The 22,336-nt window shown below is 35.7% G+C and overlaps 1 protein-coding gene across 2 annotated transcripts in view; it reads left to right on the top strand.

The window, feature by feature from the left end:
* The window catches only part of Thada (THADA armadillo repeat containing), a 316,151-nt gene that overhangs the window by 39,020 nt on the left and 254,795 nt on the right, over positions 1-22,336 (top strand). For both annotated transcript variants that reach the window (XM_033763829.1, XM_033763831.1), the window contains exons 21-22: positions 707-864; positions 9,224-9,333. In XM_033763829.1, coding sequence (XP_033619720.1) covers positions 707-864; positions 9,224-9,333 — 268 coding nt within the window. The remainder of the gene's footprint in view (positions 1-706; positions 865-9,223; positions 9,334-22,336) is intronic.

Here is a 22,336-nt window from a genome sequence, read left to right as displayed (position 1 = left end):
GATCCTCCTGCCTCAGCCTCCCGAGTGCTGGGATTACAGGCATGTGCCACCATGCCCGGCCCCCAATTCCATTTCTTCCCCCTTGATATGTATTCTTTTATACTGTGTTATGTGTTTGCATATACACATTTATCTTCTTCGTTTAGTGAGCTTTTAAAGAATTGGGTTACAATATAAATTTTATTTCATTAATTTGTTTTAATTGAATAATTTTGCATTTTTTTATGTTAGTACTAAAGTACTTCTAAAACTAGAATAAAAGAGGTAAATAAGAGTAATTATGGCTCATTGACTACCAGATTTAGGTATATTGAAAAAGAGAATTTGTATTTTCCTTTGAATTTAAAAGGTCTGTCCTGTACTTTAATAGCCATCTTCATCAAAGTAAATGAGACATATATTTTGTATAGTTATCTATGTAATACTTTGTGGGTGATGAAGGCATAAAGAATTTGTTTTATTAAGCTTGGAAGCAATATTATGCTTTATTTTAAAATTTATTTTGAAAGTAATAAGTTGAAAAACACTTAGTCAGCATGATTCTTCCTTATAGCACATGCTTGACAAATGTTAGCTTTTTTTCCTCCTGAATAGAACAAATCGGTTTGTTCAGGAAGATTATTCTTAAGGAAATTATGAATATGCTTCTTCTAAGAAACCTGGGATATGAGTAATCAGGAGTCTTTAATTTAGTTTTTTTTTTAAGGTAAAGAAGGAAAAACATATGATGTAACTGCTCAGATGGTGCTCGTATGTTGTTGGAGAAGCATGAAGGAAGTTGCTTTACTTTTGGGCACCCTATGCCAGCTTCTACCCATGCAGCCTGTACCAGAGTCATCTGATGGATTATTGACAATGGAGCAGGTAATGTAGATGTTTATTCATTCCATCAGGTGTAATTTCTGGTCAAGGCATAAATCGCAAGCTTTTATTTATAGCCCAGCTTTTAAAAAGTTCTGAATTTTTCTTGAATTTAAGTTTATAGATGTCAACTGAAAAACATTCATGATTATTTAGGATGTTAGACCTTGCATGGTATTTCATTACTGGTATTTTTAGAAATATTTTAATGTAAATAACTAGACTTTACCTCACTTTTAACTACAATAATGTTTTAATTTTTTTATTTAACATATATGAACTTAAATTTTAGTTAAAATTATTTAGTAAAGCTCCACAAATTTCTTAAGTTTTGTAAAGGAATAAAAGGTAACCTACTGGGTAATTATAGATCTCATATTTCCCACTACTTTGATAATAAAGTTATAGTCACTGGTGTTTTTGGCTGACTTTTGTTTTAAGACCACAAAGTTAGTTCACCATCTGGGACTCAAGCACAGTGTTTACAAGAAATTAGCTTACCACAAGCATTTCATTTGGAAATATTTTAGATTTATTAGATTTCTGTTTTTAATTGATTCCCTCTTCCTTTCCATATGGTTTCAACAAACCTATTTCCCATAGTTTTCCAGCAAAGATGTATAGCATGTACTTTCATTTTTAATCTTTTTCGAATAAAGATAATTTCCCCCTCAGGGTATTACAGCATTCAAGAGTAAAACAAATATTGTAGTATGCTAATGCTGATTATTCCTATAATAGCCACGGGACTAGTTTCATGGAAATAATAATAATATTTTTATTCTCACACAGTGTGGCTCATGTGCTTGCATCTGGTTAACAGCTGGGCTTGCACTGTTGCAAGGCCAGGAAGGGAGAAAGGCAAAGGCAGACAGTACATTGTGGACATCATTATGTTTCTTACTCTCTTCTGAATCAAATAGGTATTAGTGATCTAGAACTACTTATATTCATTGCTGGTGACCTGATTATAGTGCTAGTGCCAACATCTTTGCTTAGGAATCCAGTCACAATTCGTGATTATTCCACCATGCTCACCTTCTTGCTGCTAAATTCTAAACAAACATGTGCTAGAGTCCCTGGACTTCTTAGTTGGTTTTTTTCCAAGGAGAAGTTTAAAACATCTAGTTTTTGAGTTTGTTAGATTGTACTTAAGTGAAAGGAAACATTTACTGTAATTGAGAATAACCTGAAAGGCTCTTATGAAAACTATTTTGCCTTGACATATCTCACATAGCATCTAAAGTTTATGGTTTTTTGATGTTAACTTATGTAGTATAGCAATGTTAAAATGGGGAATTAACAAAGAGAAGAGATATTTGTAAACAAATAATAATAACAGTATCAATGATGGGCTTTTAAAAAGTTAGTAATTCTCCCAGTGGCTGTTTGCTTGAATAATAATAGTACACTGTTTTTGTAAAATCTTAGTTTCTGTTCTGATGAGCTGTAGTCATTTTTCAATGCACCGTTCACGTGGTAACCTCACATACTTAGGTGTGAAAAGAAAGTAATAACTGAATGAGGAATCAAAAGTGTATGTGTTCTAACATTGAAACCCTACTGTCTATGGAAAGCTTTATTTTTTATTCTGACTGACTTTAAAGAAACACCTCAGTTTAGGAGCATTTAGTGCATCAAAATCCAAAGCCATGAAGAGATCTCTGTTACTTACATTATTACAGGATTTCTACTTTTAAAACAAAGTTTTGCTCCTTTGAATTAAAAAAACTTCCACTCCCATGCACTTAATATTTTTAAGAGTTTAATGTATAAATAACCTAAAGAATGTAATTTACATTGGAATGGCTGGGCCACACCTAAGCACATCCTTCCTTCCAAGACACAGTTTCCCCTGCAAAGCTAGATCTGCTATGCCTGGTGGTGAAATGACCAATTTAAGAGTCAGCACCTTTTGTGAGTATGACTAAAACAGACCTGGAGATATTGAGGCATCAAGGTGACTGGCAGCCTGAATTGTATCCCAGTTACTGTGGAGAATGTGAAACTTGCAATTCATATGTCCAGCAGTAGCTATGAACTGCTTTTATATTAATGGCTGGAAGCAGCTGTTCATATAACCTAAAATACTGCTTTTGAGCTTGATTCATTTCTGTATTCAGCCTGCACATTTGAAAAAGTAATAAAATTCTATTATAATTTAAAATTTGATGGCTTGAGTATAGAAGACAGGGAAGGTTTCATAGCCTACTAGCATCCTGATTTTATGGGCCTTTGTTAAATGGCTGGCCACTTAAGTTCCACATACACGAGTGTAGTTTATAGCAAACTAATGGGAAATGAGGTTACAGTTTGGGGATTTTTGTTGCTATATGGAGAGAAGAATGAGTACTTGTTTATAATTCGAAGATTTCAGTGTGGTACTCACAAACTGTTTTGAGCTGGAAGGTCTAGCTATCTTGGATGAGAGAAAGCTGAAGCCCCCTCCTGTTCCTTGCTTTGCCCAGGATCACAAAGCTGGTTTGTGGCAGCTCTGGAACCAGGAGCCCAACTCCTTTCCTGGCCAGCCTATGTTCATATGGCAGAGTGCTGCCTTTGTTCTGAGCTGCTAATTTAATTTTTCTTTAAGAGGAATTTTCTCTAATTCCAGTACCCCCGAAGAAAACAGTGAGTTTGCTAACTGAACCTTTAAATAAGCGATCCTTTTCTTAGATCACTTCTTGTGAAACAGGGCGCTCTCACCAGCTTCTGCAAGAGGAAAATGTGTTCATTCAGTGGCTTGTATGACACTCCTCTTGCACTGTAATCATGTAATGAAAGATTCTTTCATAATGTCTCTGTAAAGAGGCAGAGATAAAACCAGCTTTGAGGGATGTAAGTGGAGACCCTTCCAGAGCGAGCTAGCTGTATATACAGCCTTATCGCCCAGCTTCCTGGCTAGTTGCTGTGTGCCTAGGTTTCAGGTTCATATTTTGCTGATACAGACTTCTGCTTGATACATTTTGTTGGTCCTCTTTCCATGCGATATCTGATACCCAATGCCTGCTGGCCTTTTTAAAAACATTCTTCTGTTTGGAGCACCAATTGATGCTTATGTATTTCCCCTAATATTCCTAAATAGAAGCTTCTGGCTAAACTTTTCATATCTGCTTTCTCCTTCCTAGTAATTATTGTCACAGAAATCACATGAAGAAAAATAATTACTAGCCAGTAGAAAAATGTCTGCTATAGGTTCCGTTGTCTCTTGCATGATGCACACAGCTAGCTGGGTTGATAGATTCTCTGTCTTTCATTATTGGTTTGGATTCTTTTGTAATGGACTACAAAAAGAATATACACTTATTAGCATTCCTGAATCTTAAAGAAATTGCCTTTTATGTTTTTGCCTACATTTAGTTTTTAGAAATTATGAAAAAGTACATTGAATTGTATTGAACATAAGTTACCATTTTAAAGCTTTTATGTGATGTTGACTATGAAACTACATCATTTAATCACCTATTTATTCATGGCCTTACTACATGGGTGTTGTGGGAACATAAAGAAAATTAATATGGGATTCTCTGACCTCAAAGAGCTTAGAAATATAATAGGGGGTACAAGACAGATTCATTTTATAACTCAGATTGAAGGACAATAGTTAAATTGTTCATGGCTCAGAATTTGCTAGAAAGCAAAGAATAAACATTCTGGTAAGATAAGTCCAAATACCAGAAAACTATTGCCTTTGTTAATATCTGGGACAGTGGTGGTGAACCTATGGCACTTGTTTTACTGGTTTTCTTTTAAGACAAAATATGTAAGTTTTTTCTAGACTAAAACCTCAGTGTTCATGTTTAATTGCAGCATTAGCCCTTCGTGACAAATAAGAGAGTTTTGGGTTGCAGTATGGGTACTTGATCCCTAATAGGTTTGCCCTCACTGATCTAGGGTTTAGGCTTTGAAGAAATCCCTGTAAGAAGTCAGTATATGTAGAGAATGTATGTTTAGAACATTGCTTATGTTACTGTAGCATACACATATCTTTTTTGTATGTGGTATTGGAAATCAAACCCATGGACACTCTACATGAGTGTCTACTGAGCTACATCCTCTTGCCCTTTTAAAATTATTACTATTTTTTTTAAAGACAGGTTGTCTCTAAGTTGGCCAAGTCGTTCTTAAACTTAATGATTCTTCTGTCTCAGCCTTTGAAAGTGCTGGGATTACAGATGCACACTGCCATGGCCAGCTAAAACATCCTGTTTAACTGAAGTAGAATTATAAACTCCTGATTGTTGATATTCCCAGACTCATAAAAAGCATCTCTGTCTTATAGTCAGAATTTAAATTAAGGCTTAGGGATTAAGTCTTACTATTTTATAATACAAAGTAAATCCCCAAATGGACATTTATAGATTGCCACCCCATGCTGGATATTCTACTGAATGCTTATATACATAATCAATCTCATTTATTTCTCACAATACTTCTGGGAAGTAGGTTCCAGGGTAAATGCTTTTTCACAGGTGAGGGAGAACTGTTGCTTAATTAGCCTACAATAGTAAGGTGGCTGAGTGAGGTTCTGAAGGCTCCCTGCTGGCTCCAGAGTCCCAAATGTTAACCACTGCACATACCCTTTGTAGAAATGTCCCATTTTCATTTGAATCTTCTTGGGTTTATGTAGTTAATGAGTGGAATTAGCTTTGGTTTATCTATCTACTGTATAGGTAGAAGGTAAATCTTTTAAAAATGTATTTGTATTTGTTCTTTGTTGGTTTTATGTTCTAGATGAGTATTTAGCTCCCCTAATTTGTCTGTTGATTAATCGTAGGCATATAGAAATAAGGCTTGTAGTTCTTTTTGCCTCTGGAAATTTACACCCTGTAAATCCATAAAACATGTTAATTTGCCTATAAAAGCCCAGAGTTAAAGGCAAGATATGCTAACTTAAAAAAAGATAGTAATAGATTTAATTCTAAAAATAGAAACTAATGTCAGGTTTTGTTTTACATATTTACTTTAATTCTCTTTTAAAAATCCCAAGATACATGTAATTCATATATAAAGAATATTTTGTAAAGACAGCAGACAGAAAGAAAGCTGTGGTGAATTTTAAATAGGAACTCAGTGGTATCTAATGAAAGGCAGTTGAGTTGGAGTTTTTGGAGGACTTTTTCATTTCAAAAATTAAAATTGAAAATTCTGTTTCTGATTCTGACTGTTAATTTTTGTAAGTGATTTGAGTCACGCCTGGTTATGCACTGGAGGGTGTCTGCAGGGCCCTTCTCTGCCCAGCTGCTCACAGACCACACTGTCCACTTGCTCCTCTCTTACTCAGTACTATGCTCATTCGTACCTTGCACCTCGATCAGCAGTCTTTTCTAGCATGAAAACTGCTGGTCATTTATCTGGTCTGCTAAACTCAGCTTATTTATACTGTGTCCTCTCATAGAAAAAGACTCAGTAAAGTGGTGGGCAGGTAGTGGTTACTTAATAAATGTTTATTGCTTCATTCTAACCTTGAGCCGCCCTTCTCCTTGAGTCCTTCTCACGTTCATTGCCCTCTTCCATTTTTCCCTAACCAAGTACTGTACATATATCCTGTTCATGGTCAGGGATGAAACTTTTTCTAATCCTAGTGCAGAAGAATCTTTAATTTTGTGGAACTTTTAGCCTCTGAAAGGAGGCTAACATAGCAGCATAGTGGTTTACTCTGCTGGTCTGAATGGAAAGCCTCCTGAGGACAGACATCCTGTTTTCATCTCCCAGTTTCTCCCACACTAAGCTGCTGTGTACTTGGCAGGGGGCCAAAGTCATACTTCCTATCTCCTTAGAAGTAATTTTATATTCTACAAAGGCAAAATTTAACAATGAGGTTCTTTATCATTAGTGTAGGTTTGTTGGGAGATGGAGCATGAAATGAAATGATGGAAGACTGTCTATATCTCACTTCTGTCCTTAGAATATCTTTCTGATTTCTGAGGTCAGGGTTCACCTTTCAAAAGACCAGCCACTGATGACACTTCTGAGGTCTTTAATTTGATTATATGCTTTTTGGTTCAGATCCCTTTAAAGGGAATGGATAAAGAAAGCAATGAAAATGTAGTCTCTGCTTAAGATGGTAGTTGTGAACTGTTTTCAGGCCACAAAGAGGTACTTTGCCAATAACAGTTGTTTTCCTACAGTATATTTTCACATCTGTAACATTTTTGGGAAATAGAATTAACTAAGGATGAGATTTGCCTCTATGACTTCCACTTTTTGTTTTCTTGAACTTGAAACACCTTCTTATAAACCTTTTGTTTTTTTCTAATAATAGGTCTGATAGTTGTGGCAAGTTAGCTAACTAGAATTTTTTCTGGTCTTCATTTTGTGAGACTGTTGAGCTTCAGATCTATTTGGAGATTGAAATCAAATTTAAGTCTTGATAATTTTGTTCAGAATATACTCTGAATTACCATACTGAGAATAAAATACAGTTTACTTTTGACTGTGGCTTTTGACAATTAGTATGTTGCCTTTAAAAAAATTAAAGGGGTAATAGTAAGATGTGAAATGTATCATCAGATTTGAAAGTGTTAGAATTTTTGTGCCGCTGTTCTGTGGCACCAGGGTTCAAATTTAGAGCCTGACATGATACACAAACATTATAGCACTGAGCTACACCTTCAGCACTTTTTATATTTTATTTTGAGACAAGGTTTCTCTGAGTTGCCCTGACTGGCCTCAAACTTGGGATCCTCCTGCCTCTCAGCCTCTGGAGTAGCTAACACATTAGAATTTTAAAAAATCCATTGTATACTGCTTTTTCATTTTTTATTTTGTTTTGTTTTAGTCTCATATCTCATTCTTTGTATGAATCACTTGTTAGGTCTTTTAGATTAGATATATTTTGAGTACTTTCCCCTACTTAGAACCCTAGACAAAGCTCATATCGAATTGAATTGATTATAGGTTATGGGCCTGTTCTGAACTTTCTGATTTATTGACTCATTTTAATGCAGCAACCTAAGAGGTAAGAACTTTTATTATAATACCCAGTTTCCAGATGAGGAAACTGAGACAGTTGCCCATGGTCATTTGTTTGTCCCTCATACTGTTTATCATTTTTGACGTATGCAGAATGTTAATCCAGCCACTGTGCTGAGGTGAAAGATGCTTTTAGGTAAGCAGATCTGAGACTTCTTGGGACATTTTGATTTTTCACCATGCTCTGATCCTTGGAGATATGGCTCTAAAAATAGCTAATGACAGCTCTGGCCCTGAGTTTTATACAGTACCCGAGTTTTCTGAAGCCAGTAGCTACCAGATCTAAGGATATAAAGGCCAGTCATACTAACCGGTTTTGAAGTTCACGCTATACAAAATCATAGTCACAGCTAACAGTCAATTATGTTTTCTTTAAAATAAATTGTTACATTTTTAAATTTGTCTAATTTTGCATGGAGAACGGCATCATATTGGAAAGTGACTGGATGACATTTTGATAAATTCCACAATTTTGACTCAGAGTGATGCCTGTTACACTTCTAGGGGTTCATCTATCTCTGAAAGGTAGTTATTGGGAGTTACTTGCTTAACAGGTACGGCGTTTCTGTTTGGGAGATGAAAACATTTGTAGTTGAATGATGCTGATGGTTGCATGACAGTGTGTAGTTAGTACTGATGAACTCCACACACTTGAGAATGGCTAAGCTGGGTGTGTTAGCGCATGCCTGTAATTCCAGCACTTTGGGAAGCTGAGGCAGGAGGATCACAAGTTCCATCCCTGCCTGGGCAATTTAGCAACATAACGGAACCCTGTCTCAAAATAAAAAAAAAAAAAATAATAAAAAGAGCTAGGAAAGTAGTTCACTGCAAAGGCCCAGAGCTTCATTATATGGATTCACTTTATATGCATTCATAGTATCACATGTTAAAAAAAAAAAAGAGAGAGAGAAAAGAAAAAGATAAATTTTGTTATAGGTATTGTAGCACCATCAGAATGGAAACAAATTTTTAAAAATAGAAAATGTAATTATTTCATCTAGACCTATGTAGGCAAGTGTTGTTACTTTGTGATTTTATGTTGGTGCTCAGTGGCTTGAACTTACAGCACACAGTGAGCTTTGTGAATCTGGTGTAGGGAGGCAGTTCTAGTGTGACGTGGAAGATGACAGGCTGCACTGAGACGGCTTGGTTCATTTCTGGACTCCACTGCTTATGTGCTGTGTGACCTTGGATAAGTTACTTAGCCTTTCTGGGCCCTCATTTCCCCATTGAGGAGTTGACATAGTACTAATATTTATTTTATTATGTTATTGTGACTATTTGAGATATAAGAATGCTAGATAAATGGCCAACAAGACATGAATTCTAAATTACATTATTGATATAAATCTATAAATGTAAACCTAAATTTAACATTTTTTTTTTTAAGGTGAAGGAAATAGGAGATTACTTTAAGCAACACCTTTTACAGTCCAGGCACAGAGGAGCATTTGAACTGGCTTATACGGGTTTTGTGAAACTCACTGAAATACTAAACAGGTAAAACAAATATCCTTTTGTGTAGGTTTTTAAAAGACTGAATGTACAAACCGTGTGCTTGGAATAGAATTTAATTGTGTCTTTTGATGTTGAAAAGAATAAAGACTTGGTTGGCTGCAAAACTCTTGGAAGAGATGCTTTTCTTAGGTTTCATTGTATGATTGATTTACTGCAGATGATTGCATGAAATGTCCAAACCAAGGTGCTGTCTCATTGAAAGGTGATTTGAAGCAAACTCAAAGATTTTGCTAAAAATAACTTTGGAATTACTGTTCCTTTTCACTGAATGAAATGAATGTTTTGTCTGTTTGAAAATTATTTGGCATTTAGAATAGAATGGATTCTGAAGTTTTTGGATTTGTATATATTGCAGAGAAAAATACTTAAGTATTTTGTCTGTTTTGTTGTAATTTTACAGAAAAAGATATAAAATAGCAGTAAGTAGACCAAAAAGTATAAAAGACACCCCTCCATATCTGGAAAAGTACTTAGGCAAATTTTATATATTTAACCAAAATATATTTTTTGACAGTATATGTACTGATAATTTCATTCATTTATATTTTAGATTTCCTCCACAGAGCTTGTGAGGAAACCTTAAATTAGTTAATGACTAAGTATTTGTGGCAAGTATTCTCTAAATAAAAAGTAGTATTTTCCAGGAAAACATTTCTGTTGCCTGGAAACATTTTGAAATGAAGCAGAGTTCTGCCAGCCTGTAGCTTCAGCAAACGTTTTATTTTGGGCTGTTAAGACATCTATTTGAATATTTTTGAAACTTTTTTTTCCCCACTCTTGGTAAACACATTTATAAAACACCTTGACAGTTATGGGCTACACAGATTATCTTTAAATGATATTTTAAAAATGTCCCTGATGTTAAACTGATGATCTTGAAAATATTTTTTGTCGTTGCAATTCTTTGATTCCAGTATAGATGTGACTTAATGATTTTTAAAAATCTATCTATCTACTTATTGTAGTACGGGGGTCTGAACTCAGGGCTTTTGCGCAGAGCTACATAACTCAACCCTTTTTAAATTTTGAGACAGGGTCTCACTATGTCATTAAATTGCCTAGACTGGCCTGGAATTTGTTATCCTCCTGCTTCGGCCTCCCAGGCTGTTGCCACCACACTTCACTGTGTGTGTGTGTGTGTGTGTGTGTGTGTGTGTGTGTGTATAATTATCTGTGTGCTTGGTGCTATACTTGGTTTGGAGAATGTTATACTTTACAGAATACAGTTCCTGGGGCCAGGGATTTAGCTCAGTGGTTCTGTCACCTGTCTTGCAAGCACAAGGACCTGAGTTCAATCCCCAGTACCAAAAAAAAAAAAAAATAGAATCAAATACAGAATACGGTTCCTATAAAGTTATGAGTTTCAGAAATAAGCAGGGATGAATTTCAAAATATTTAATGAAGGTCTTCCTTGGGCATTAACTGGATACCACAGATACTCATAAGCACTTGGCATCACCATACGTGTGGGTATGTGTTGACTGAATACCATCCTGGAAAGTAAGACCAACATATTTCACAATTTGAAAGCTGCATATTAGGCTGGGTGAGGAATATAGCTCAGTGGTAGAGCCCTGGCCTAGAATGCTCTGAGGCCAGGTTCTGTCCCCATACCACCACCAAAAAAAACCTGCTAAGATGGGGATGTAGCTCACTGGTGCCATGCCTGCCTTGTAAGCACAAGGTCCTGAGTTCAATGTTTGGTACTGCAAAAACAAACAAAAATACCTGCCAAATTTTGGGTGAAATTGACAAATCCTTTAGCACTAGCAGAGAGAAAAGGCAGGGTATGTTTTTGCTGGTAGGTCTGCTTGGAGGAGGTCGAATTTATGTTTATACATGATATATGTTTAAATATATAGAATGAAGAGGAACATGTTCTAAGTGTCTAGAGACTAGAATCAGCATGGCTGGCTTATTAGGTGAGTAAGTAAACCAGCCTCCCTGCATTGCTACTGGTGGTAGTGTAGAGATTGTAGGAAATACCGTACAATGGAATAGATTGAGGCCAAATTATGGAGTGCTGTGAAAGCAGATTTGCTGTAATAAGGACAGAGAGAGCCATCAAATATTTTTGATCTGAGATAGATCCTAGGGAGCATCATTGAATAAAGGAAAAACAATACTCTGACTTTTGTTCTTAGTTCTATGTATATTTTCTTTTGACAATGAGACTATCCAAAAGTTAATATTCTTAGCCTCTGATATCTTTATCTTTAAAAGTAAGGATTTCCTCTACTGACAGATCTCTCTGGCTTTTGTTACATGAATCAAATTAAATAGATATGTATGAGGACTTTTGCCTTAAATAATTTCTTGCAAATGTAAAATATTATGAGACTGGTTTTGGTTGTGAATTCAGTGATTTAGGTTAGGTAGATTGTAACAGTGGATTATAGTTAGAAGAGCCTGGATTCAATCATAGCAATCCAGGTCTGAGCTGATGAGGGTTTCCTCTATGATGATGGGTCTGAGGATGGAGATAAAGATGTCACATTTCATTTAACATTTGACCTCATGCGGTAACAGCACCACACGTGACATAGGGAATGGTTAGAAGGAAAGTTGTGGACACATTTATTACATTTCATGATCATGTGTGTCAGGAATCTCGGGGCATGGCTCAGCTGGGTGATGCTTCCCTTTGGAGTGCAGACTGAGTTCAATTGGTGGCACTCAGCTGGCAGTTGAAGTGGTTGGGAGAGATCCAGGTCAGCTCTTCACACATATATGGCACTTTGATGAGGATAACTAGACAACTAGGGCTAGTTGGGACTACATGTGGCCTTTCATGACAGTCTTGAGTCAGCTACACTTCTTACAAGGCAGGAAGCTTCTGCCAAAGGGAGTAAGCCAAGAGAACCAGGTCAAAGCTATGTGGTCTTTTCTGACCTGACCTGGAAAGTCTCATAGCATTGTTTCAGTCACAATGTCTTGGCTGTAAGTGAGTGTTTTGCCCAGGTCAGTCACCTTTTGATGGCAAAGTGGCAAGATTCTATGGTTGAAGTATATGGGGATGGAAAGAGATAATGGTTGCTCTCACTGAAAAATGCATCTGCCAGGTGTGAACCAAGAGAAAATGAAGGATCAAGGTCATGAGGGAGTCTGCAGTTGTCCTTCTGGTTTTAGGTTCTGTTGACCAAAAAATGAGATTGATGTTACCAAAGCCAGGAAACTTTGGCTTTGTTCCCAAGGAACAAAGTTATATGAAGCAATTTGTATGATAAAGGTGAGTAAGTTGTGTTGATGAATAAAATGTGTTGAGTGTGAGCTAATGATGGTCTGTCCTTGTGGAAATGTTGAAGTCAGCACTTGGAGACAGAACATTAGTTTAGAGATGTATCAGAAAAAGAGAAGTAGATATGTGAGTTGCCTCCATAATTTTCATTGTTAGTAGAACGGAAGTCTTTAGGACTTTTAGGAGAACATAAAAGGAGAAAAAAACAGAACCAAGGACAGAAGCACTGTGCAATGGTACAGTTAAAGATGTGGGAAGCTGTGCTCTCAGCCACTCCTGATCTGCTGTAGTGACCTCCTCATGGCTGTCACTATTGGCTTTTAACCAACCCATTACAAGTTCTTGGCTGTTGCTTCCAAACCAAGAGGTTCTTGATCCCTTTGGAGACATTTCAAATCTGCTAAACAGAATGTTTTGCACAAAACATCTTTACAGTGTGTGTGGCTTTCTTTTGTTTGGTTTTTATTTTTAAAAGAAAATTTGTTTCTTTTGGACTCTTTCTAAAAGCTTGTTATAAGCTCTTTAAGTTATGAAAAACTTGTTTAGGCATACAACATTTGAAAAGTTTGCAAAAAAGAAATGTGGGTGTTTGTGAAAATCCATAGAAATGGAGGCCAACTGCTGGCCACCTCCTGAACTGCAGCTGTGTTGAGGAAGGAAGTACTTAAAAGAGATTAATGAATAAATAACTGAAGAGTTAAACATGAGCCACATTGTTTAAATTGGTTTTTAGTAGGATTATTCAAAATATCTTCAAATGTAAGCTGACTCTACTATTAAACAATCATCTAAGGATAAATAAGAATGGGAGACACCATTCTGGGAAAATTTTTGAGAGCAGATCTGGTATACACAACACAAACAAATTAATTTTCTGTAATCTGATTTTCTTATGTAGCATTTTTCTATTTAGAATTTGATGCAATATTTATACTTTGTTATAAAACATAATTACCTGTCTAAGCATTTGATTGGGGTAGTTAAATACATTGAAGTTGTAATTTATTTTCAAATTTTTGGAAAATTCGTAACTGCTTCTTTTTATGACCTTAGAATTTGCTGTTGTTCTTTCAGTTGAAATGAACAGAATCCTAAGTTAGAGTGTTGTACTGAATGTAGCTTTCATTTGTCCAATCATAAATTAAAAGCTTGATTATACGGAGACAAAATTATTGACTATAATTCTAAATCTAGAAGGGACATTTGTGAGAACTTCATGATATCTTACTGTTCATATATTTGAATTGCTCTGCTAATTGAGGTGTGGTTTACCCTACAAATATTTACTGCAATCACTTTTGCATTATGAGCCTCAAAAAATGAACTGCTGACATTTAACAGTTGTCATAAAACACTAGAGTTGACTCATGAAGATCAACAATTATGATGGTCATAAGTAATTTAAATGTGTATATACTTAAACTTTCACAGTTAATTATAGCTACTGTGACATAAACACAATAGAAAACTTATGAACAAATGAAACGTAATAGTGAAAAAATAATTTCTTCTAATTGTCGAATGTAGTATGTGAGATTTTGGGGAAAAAGTCATTGACCTCTGAATAAATTTTATTCATATTTCATTTGGACAAAGGTATCTAAAGATTGTTATGTCCACTGAATGTCCTATGAATTTTATTTGAAATATTAATTAAATAAAAAATAACTAAGTTATGAACCACCCTAGGAAGCTAAATGATTTCTTTAAGTCTACATGTATAGTTACTACCTTTCTGGAAATTTGCATGCTTGTTTTCAGTCTTCATAATACTTTGTCATTCAGATACAAGAGCAGAGCAACCTTGTTCTCAGTAACCTCATCATCTTAGAGCATTTAATATTAATTTTTTCTTCTTGATCTCAGGAAAGTTACATTAAATATTAAGAGAATCGCTGGGATTTAGCTAAGTGCTGCTGCCACCTGCCTTACAAGGACAAGGTCCTGAGTTTGATTGCTGGTACCAAAAAAATAAAAAAATAAAAACCAAGCAAACAAATAAGAGAACCAACTATCTGGAACATCCTTCCAGCTACTTTTAATCCACATATTTTGCTCTCTCCCACAGCCTTCTGATTGGTAATATAATTTAGATTTGGTCATTATTATTATCACCTGTGCCTGCAGCTAAGGCTTCAGACCAGTTGCCAGCAGTAAACCTCAGCCATCAGTCCAGGATGGTGGTGAGGCAGGGTTAAGATGGCTTCTGTTGATAATGTGACTCTCTCACTGGCCCTCATTTGGGCAAATTATTTTTCAGACTTAAAGATTCTCCATGCTACAGGGTTATGTTCCCCTTTTATAATGTGCTGCACACGCACACAGCCTTCTTGCACACATCTGTCAGTGTTTTGTTTAATTGAAATAATAAACATGAACTTTGAAATAATAAACACAGTGCTTGACCAAAGAATGAATGGAGTGGAGAATTTGGTTTATGAGATCACTGGAGATCAGAAAAATCTGCAAGTTAGAAAAAATAACCATTCTCGTTTGAGGAAGTAAAGATAATATTTTTTAATAACAGTAATTAACAATTAATGTAACTAATCAGAACTCAAAATAAAATACCTGTGTTACTATATAGGTGGGTGGATGAAGCCATTGGAAAACTACTTTGTAGTCAGGGAATCTGATTTATTGACACAAAAGAGTCTAATGACCAATTAGAGGAATAGACAGCATATGTAATTTGATTTCACTCTGTGAGGTTTATGCTTATCTTAGAATGCTTATCCACTACAAGTGAGATAGCTTTCTGGATAGAAGTTGGACTAATTTGATTATGGGATGATAATTTGCTTCAGTGATCTGCCAAAGACAATACAAAGGCCTGAAAACCAGCTAAGGCCTGATGAGTTCATTTCTGTTACTATTAGTATATGTGCTGTCTAAACGAGCACTTTTGTGTTACTTTTAGTAAAGGCTCAGGCCATTTGCATTTAGCATAGGAAAACAACAATAACAAAGCTCCCTACCTTTCCCTGTTAGCAGTTTCTTTTTTTAAATTTCTGTGAATGAAGAAGATAATCAGAATGGTCTGATCCCACTCCCTAACCTCTCCTCCACTCCAGCCCCCCATGCATAGAGGATAGAATATCAGGGTATGAATTTGACTACGTTTCACCTACCAGCTTGTTAACCAGTAGGAAAGCCATTTAACCTTGCCAGGATACTGTGTCCTCTTTTGGTAAAAAAGAGTTCAGCTCTCTAAGCTTTTTTCAGCTTCCTAGGTCTGAACTCATTGGACAAAGTTGCTTTTTTAGTTTCTGACTAGGAAAGTCTGGGGATTTTGGGTTTGAAAGATTGGGGGATGTTGGATACATTTTAGTAAGTTTCCTTTTGAACTGGTAAGCTGATCTCATAGAAGTATTTTGTAGATTAATAATATTTGGTATTAGGGAGTTGTTTATGATAAGCCTTGAGCGCCTAGTAAGAAACTCAACAATTACATGATATATTCAGAGGCTACAGACACTGTATTTTGTAAACTAATTTGACAGGATAGTCAAAATAAAACAGAAGAGTCTTTAGACAAAGAGGATATCTGCTCTTTTAGGGGAGAAGCATTCACTACAGAAGCAAGATTTTGGAATTCCCCAGTCTGTGGTTGGTGACTGCATAGACTTGGCACAAAAAAAACCAAGGACAGCTTCTTCACTCAGGAACCTTCTTTTTATTGACCCCTGGACTGTGTTATTTGGAACCACAACAAGCAAGTAGGGCTTGCTGCATTGTTCTTGTGAGCCTTGCATAGTTCCGGTTTTACTTTTCAATTTCTTTGTTATCATCAACACCAGCAACTTTGGAGTTTTGAAATCACTCCCTTTCCGGGAATAATACAGAAGTTTTATTGAATAGCCAGAACTTTATAGAGTACTGTGTTTTTATGGGCCAAGTGACCTTATCATCAAGAAGCCTTAAAGTTCCAGCCCTCTTTTCTACACCCAGCATTTCCATTTCATGCCCACCTGAAGGCACAGCTAATGTACAGCACCTGGGTCAACACTAGTTGATACTTGTATAATCATTCAGTAAAAGATTTCTTGAACATTTTCTATGCCAGATGTTCTCTTTGGCCATTGAGAATATGAGGTGGTAGGTTGGAGTAACTATGAACTCAGAGACAGGTACTAGGGTCTAAGACTAGGGATGAAGCCTTTTGTGGAATGATAAGATGTTTTGGGAACGTTCTTATCAGAAGTTTTGGGTACTTACATATTTTAAGATCAGTGCCTTCTCTGTAACAGTAGACCAGAGATTAATATCTCATTGAATTTTCAAAGGATTTCTATAGTGATTTTAGTTTCATTTTTAAGAATTGAGAAATCAAGTGATTTGGTCACAGCCGTACAGAACCAGCACTAAAATCCAAATGTTTTTCTGGAACTTCTTACAGATTAACAGTTTAGTAGTTTATTGATGATCCACTTTATATAAGAGATTGTGATAGGTAGGCACTGTGGAGGATCAAAACATTGTTAAAACATAGATCTTGCTCTTAGAGGAATTTCCAACCTACGATTTTAATCTTTGGCATTAGGTTAAATAAGTTAGAATTTATTGGATGAAATGAAATGAAAGACCAGAAAGAGCAAGCAAAGAAGTGCTTAATGGGAGGCAGGATCATGCTTTGAACAGATTGTGTGAGGTGGTATTGAGGTGCTGCCTGGGTAGGTAGCAGACAGAGTTGGAAATACAGGTCAGGAAATTAGGAAGAGGGGTGAGAGTTACAGGTAGGTTAACCTGGGACTTCCCAATTTTTTACTACTTACTAGTCCGTGGTTCCCCTCAGTCCCAGGCAAACAGGTACAGTTGGGTACTCTGGCTGGATGTATATATTTGAAAGTCAGCCAAACAAAGGAATTAAAGAGCAGTAAGAGAGAAGAAAGAGGATTATAACTTTAGATTAAATGTTTTATCTATTGCTAAAACTCAAACATTGGTCATCTGAAACATAATTTCTACTCTGCACAAACAGTTAAATAACACTTTCCATGAACATGAAGTATACTTGATTTTGAACTTTATTCTTGGTTTTCTTCTTAAATCATGGCGGGGGGCATATATCTTGGGACAACACGTAGGCTGATAGAGTTGATTTTGACAGGCTACTGAGAGATTTCAGTAGAAAATCTCTGTGTGACTGCTTTAACCTTGGAATGTGTAGATTTGCTGAAAACATACCTAATTCAGGGAGCAAAGGAGCTGAATCACTTGTTGGCTAATGGTGGTACCTCTTGTCATTGAAAAATACTTGTTTGTACTTCCTTTCTAGTTACTACACCCTCTTTCTTTGTCAACCTGCTATATTAGAATGACGAACTGGTCAATTATTGGTTGTTCATTTGTTCAACAAATATTTCTTGATCTTGGCTGTCAGGCCCTGTTTTAAGTGCTGAAAATAGAGAAATGGACAACGCAGTGTGTCAATGATATCATGGAGCTTTTATTTTAAAAGACAAGTAAAAAGGTGGAAGAAAGATCATGTGGCTGTGTGTGTATATTTTGATGTGGTAAAGTTTGGTGGCAAGGAAAGCCTATCTTTCTTCTTAGACTTAATTAATATTTAAGCCAAGGACCTAAGAGAAGCAGCAGCTTTACAGAGAAAGGTTTGAAACAACAAGCCCAGAAGTCCTTAGGTATTAAAGGACAGAATGGGCTGGGATGAAGTTGAATGGAATTGTTCAGAAATAAGCCATTCTGATAGGAAGTTGAATTTTGTCCTCCTTGAGAGTCTCCAACCACATGGATATAAAAATAAAAGATATCTTGGGAGTTATACAATCACTGATATGTATGGACTCTAGTAAGTAGCTTTAAGAGTCTGAACAAATAAAATAACGTATGAGAGTTAAGAAGTTGCACGGAATAGGAAGGTCTTGTATGGGAAACTGAAAAGCTTGATGAATGTATAAAATAAGTGGAAGTACAGGTTCTATTTCCAGAAAGTATATTATTCTTCTTTAAGCTTCCGTTAACTTCTTCCTGACTCCTTCCCGTACCTGAGCCTGACATCTGTGCCTGATCGGTTTGGTATCACCAGTAGATGATTTTGAACTAGTGTGTGGAATATTTAAAGCATGTAGCCTGTGAAAGGAAATACGTCTATTTACATTGAAGATAAAATTTCTCTTCTAAATCTAAAGGGTGTCCTGCCTCAAATATAAGGGAGTAGCACCCCCCACCCCCACTGTGGTTCAATCAGAAATTTGCATTTTAAAAAATGTTACAGGCATATAAAACTTTATTTTACAAAACTTTGGACTTGGGTATTTAAGAAAAGTGATGTTATATATGACAACATTAGTATGGTATAGATTTGGAGGTGGTGCTAATATTACCAGACTGTCTTGCTCGAAAACCTTATTCTTTTTTAAAAATGGGTACATAGATAACATGTTTTTCAATTTTCTGTGGTTGCATCTGTAGGAAAAAATGTATTTCTTATGTCTTTTGTTGTGTTTAAGCTGGTACCAATTCTCTGGTTGGTTGCCTGTGAATCATTTACTCTAAAAGTACTGTAGTATTTCGGGAATCTAAACTGTTATTTTGGATAGCTGGTGTAAGAGTTTGTTATTGTTGAAATTATTGTTTCACTCAGATAATGCTAATGATTACTGATGTTATTGAGCACATCACTTGCTTTGTTGTTAGGACAAATTTTGGTTTTGTCCTTAAGACTTTTCTTGGCATTGTTGAGAATTATTATTATTAGTATTGTTATTATTTTTTCTCTTTGCAATACCAAGGATCAAATCCAGGACCTTGAGCTTGCAAGGCAGGTATGGCACCACTGAGCTAGATCCCCGGCCTGTATTATTTTAATAGTTGGCCATTGAAAAACAGATCTTTTAAAAATTCATATTAGGCTGGGATTTGGCTCAGTGGTGCCACTGTCTGCCTCACAAGCACAAGGTCCCGAGTTTGAGCCCCAGTTCATAAAATAAATAAAACTGATATTTACTTTTCTCAGCACAGTAACTTATTTAATGAATTTTCATTTGGGAGTTCTTAAAGTCTTAAAAAATGAAAGTCTGCATTTATAGAGAAGGGAAAGGATTTCCTTTCTTACACTAAAATCCTATAGTGGTAACACTTTTGTAAGTAAATTAATATTATGTAATCAAAAGTATAGACAGAAGAGTTGCCCTTACTGAGGTTATACATGATTAATTTCCTGATATTGAGTCTTGATACAATTACTGAAAAATTTGCTTCACATATTACCCTTAAATATGCTTCATGTTTAAATGTAAAATTAGTTGCTTTGTGTTCTCGGGTGAGATCATTTCTTTAGGCCATCATGAATCATTTGGTTCCTATAAGAGAACAGTTTATTAGTAAGAATAAATTTCCCAGTTCCCTGGGGGTATTGGAGTACCTCAAAAATGACTGAGACAATTTATTTTATTCCAGTAATAAGGTGGCTATCAATTGAGTGGTTTAAAAAAAATACTCAAATTCTCAAAGTAGCTTTTCATCCATATTACCCAGTTTACTTAGGACTTATTTAACTATACTGTGATAGTAACTGTTCAATTTTAGTATATGTGCTGCCGAAGCGAGTGCTGATGGTAACTGTTCAGAGGTTGAAATAAGTCTGAGAAATAACTTGAGTAAAACATAATTAGACAATAATTTTTTAAATCAATATATTCTGGTAACACATTCTGAAACAGCGTGAAAGTATTTTCTGAATTATACGGTGCTTGGACTTTTTATTATATTCTGTTTTTAGGGCATAGTAGAGAGCAAAGTAGCAAGGCTTCATAGGCCTTTTCAAAAAAAAATGGCAGTAAAATCCACTGAGGCAAATATTAGAAAGTTGATAGTATTTTTGTCATGATCCAGATCAAACCAAAATGTAACAGCATTTAGAGAGGATATCTTGAAGTATGCTTTTTTACTAAGCAAGAGCTTTAGTGTTAGTCTACATTTTGATTCTCTCTCTGCCACTTATTCACTATATAACTTTGAACAAGTATTTAACCTCCTCACCTTTTTTATCTAGTTTAAAAATTTAGCCTAAATAGTTGAACATCCTGGAAGGTGTAGTGAATATTGTACAGCCACAGTGTCAGTACCTGGAAGAAGATCCTTCAAGGCAGAGAGGATATCAGGTACGTGAGTCCAGAGAGTCATGAACTTAGGGTCTTTCAGGAACATCAGGTAAACTATACGACTGGAGTGATGTGAGCAAGAGGGAGAGTTGCAAGGGATAAGAGAGGTAATGGAGAACAGACTTGTGTGAGGACTTTGGCAAGTGCTCTGAGTAAAATGTGAAGTCAGTGGAAGGTTTGTGAAAAGATTCGCAAGATCTGGCCTGTTAACAGAATTATGTGAATGCTGTGTTGATAATAAGCTGTAACATTGACCTAAAGATCAGCTAGGAGGTTATAATTCAAGAAAGAGTTGGTGATGACTTGGAGACTAGTGAAGATAGTAAAAAGTGTTCAGAATCTGAATGTGATTTGAAAGTAGACCATACAAGGTATACAGACACATTAGATTTGGTATTTGCGGAAAAAGAATAGCATCCAAGTTTTTAGCCCGAGTCCCTGAAGAGATAAATTTGTTATTCATTTATTAAATTGGGGAAGACTATTGGTAGAGTCAGTTTTTTGTTTGTTGTTTGTTTGTTTAATACTGGGGATTGAACTCAGGACCTTTCATTTATAAAGGCAGGCACTGTGCCACTGAGCTAAATCCCTAGCCCTAGAGTTAGTTTTTGAGGAAGACCAGGAATTTAGTTTGGAAAATGTCAAGTTTGATATGTATGGTGAACATCCCACTGAGATCAGTCTGGGTTTACTTTGTGTAAGTTCATGATTTGGAATTTCTGTTAGTGAGGCTCTCCAGGAGGCAGACACACTCTTTGTGTATCTCAGATTATCTTGATCTGATAATCTTCACTTCTGAATGTAATTTAATGGGATACAGACTCTGGTTGACAGTAATTTTCCTTCAGTGCTATAAAGGTACTGTATTATATCTTTTTCTATTGCTAATGACACACTTGTCTTTGATGTAATTTATGTTTCTTTGTAGACACCCTGTTTTTTTTATATCCCTTGTGGTTTTTAATTTTTTAATCCTAATTTCACTATACTATATCTAGTTGTGGATTTATTTATTTGAGGCAGATACTTGGAATATATTTTAAATGTGAAGCCTTGTGACTTTTTTCAGTGGTAGAAAAATTTTAAAGCCATTTGTTCAAATAATTCTCTCCTGACAGTCATTTTCTTCCTATTTCCTATAACTCTTATTAAATTTATGTTGGAATCTATTGTCACCAGTTAGCTAGAGGTTCTTTTGCTGAATTTGGATAGAAATCACAAATTGGCAAAGCACATCTTTCTTTTTTTATTAAGTTTATTGGTACATTTTAGGTATACAGTACAGTTACATTCATCATGGGAAATTTGTACCTTTACATGATGTATCTTGGTTCTTATTTTTTCCCCATTTCCCTGCCCTCCTTTCACCCCCTCCATCTTTCCTTATTTACCAAGACTTTATTTCTATTTTTTTCCTTTTCTCATATTTTTTTCTTTTCCCTTCTTTCCTTTCCCCTACCTTTCCCACTTACCCTACTCCTTTAACACTTTTCTTTCTATTTCACATTATCAGTTGTACAATTTGAACATTATTTACACTTTGTTTTTACAGCAGAGAAACTATTCAGTATTTACACGTGTGTCCTATTTATTTCACTTAAAGAGTATGGCCTCAATATGCATC

Source organism: Fukomys damarensis, unplaced genomic scaffold (genome assembly GCF_012274545.1).
Source record: "Fukomys damarensis isolate Sample0158 unplaced genomic scaffold, DMR_v1.0_HiC HiC_scaffold_2, whole genome shotgun sequence".
NCBI lineage: Eukaryota > Metazoa > Chordata > Mammalia > Rodentia > Bathyergidae > Fukomys > Fukomys damarensis.
This window is presented reverse-complemented; position numbering and strand designations above follow the sequence as displayed.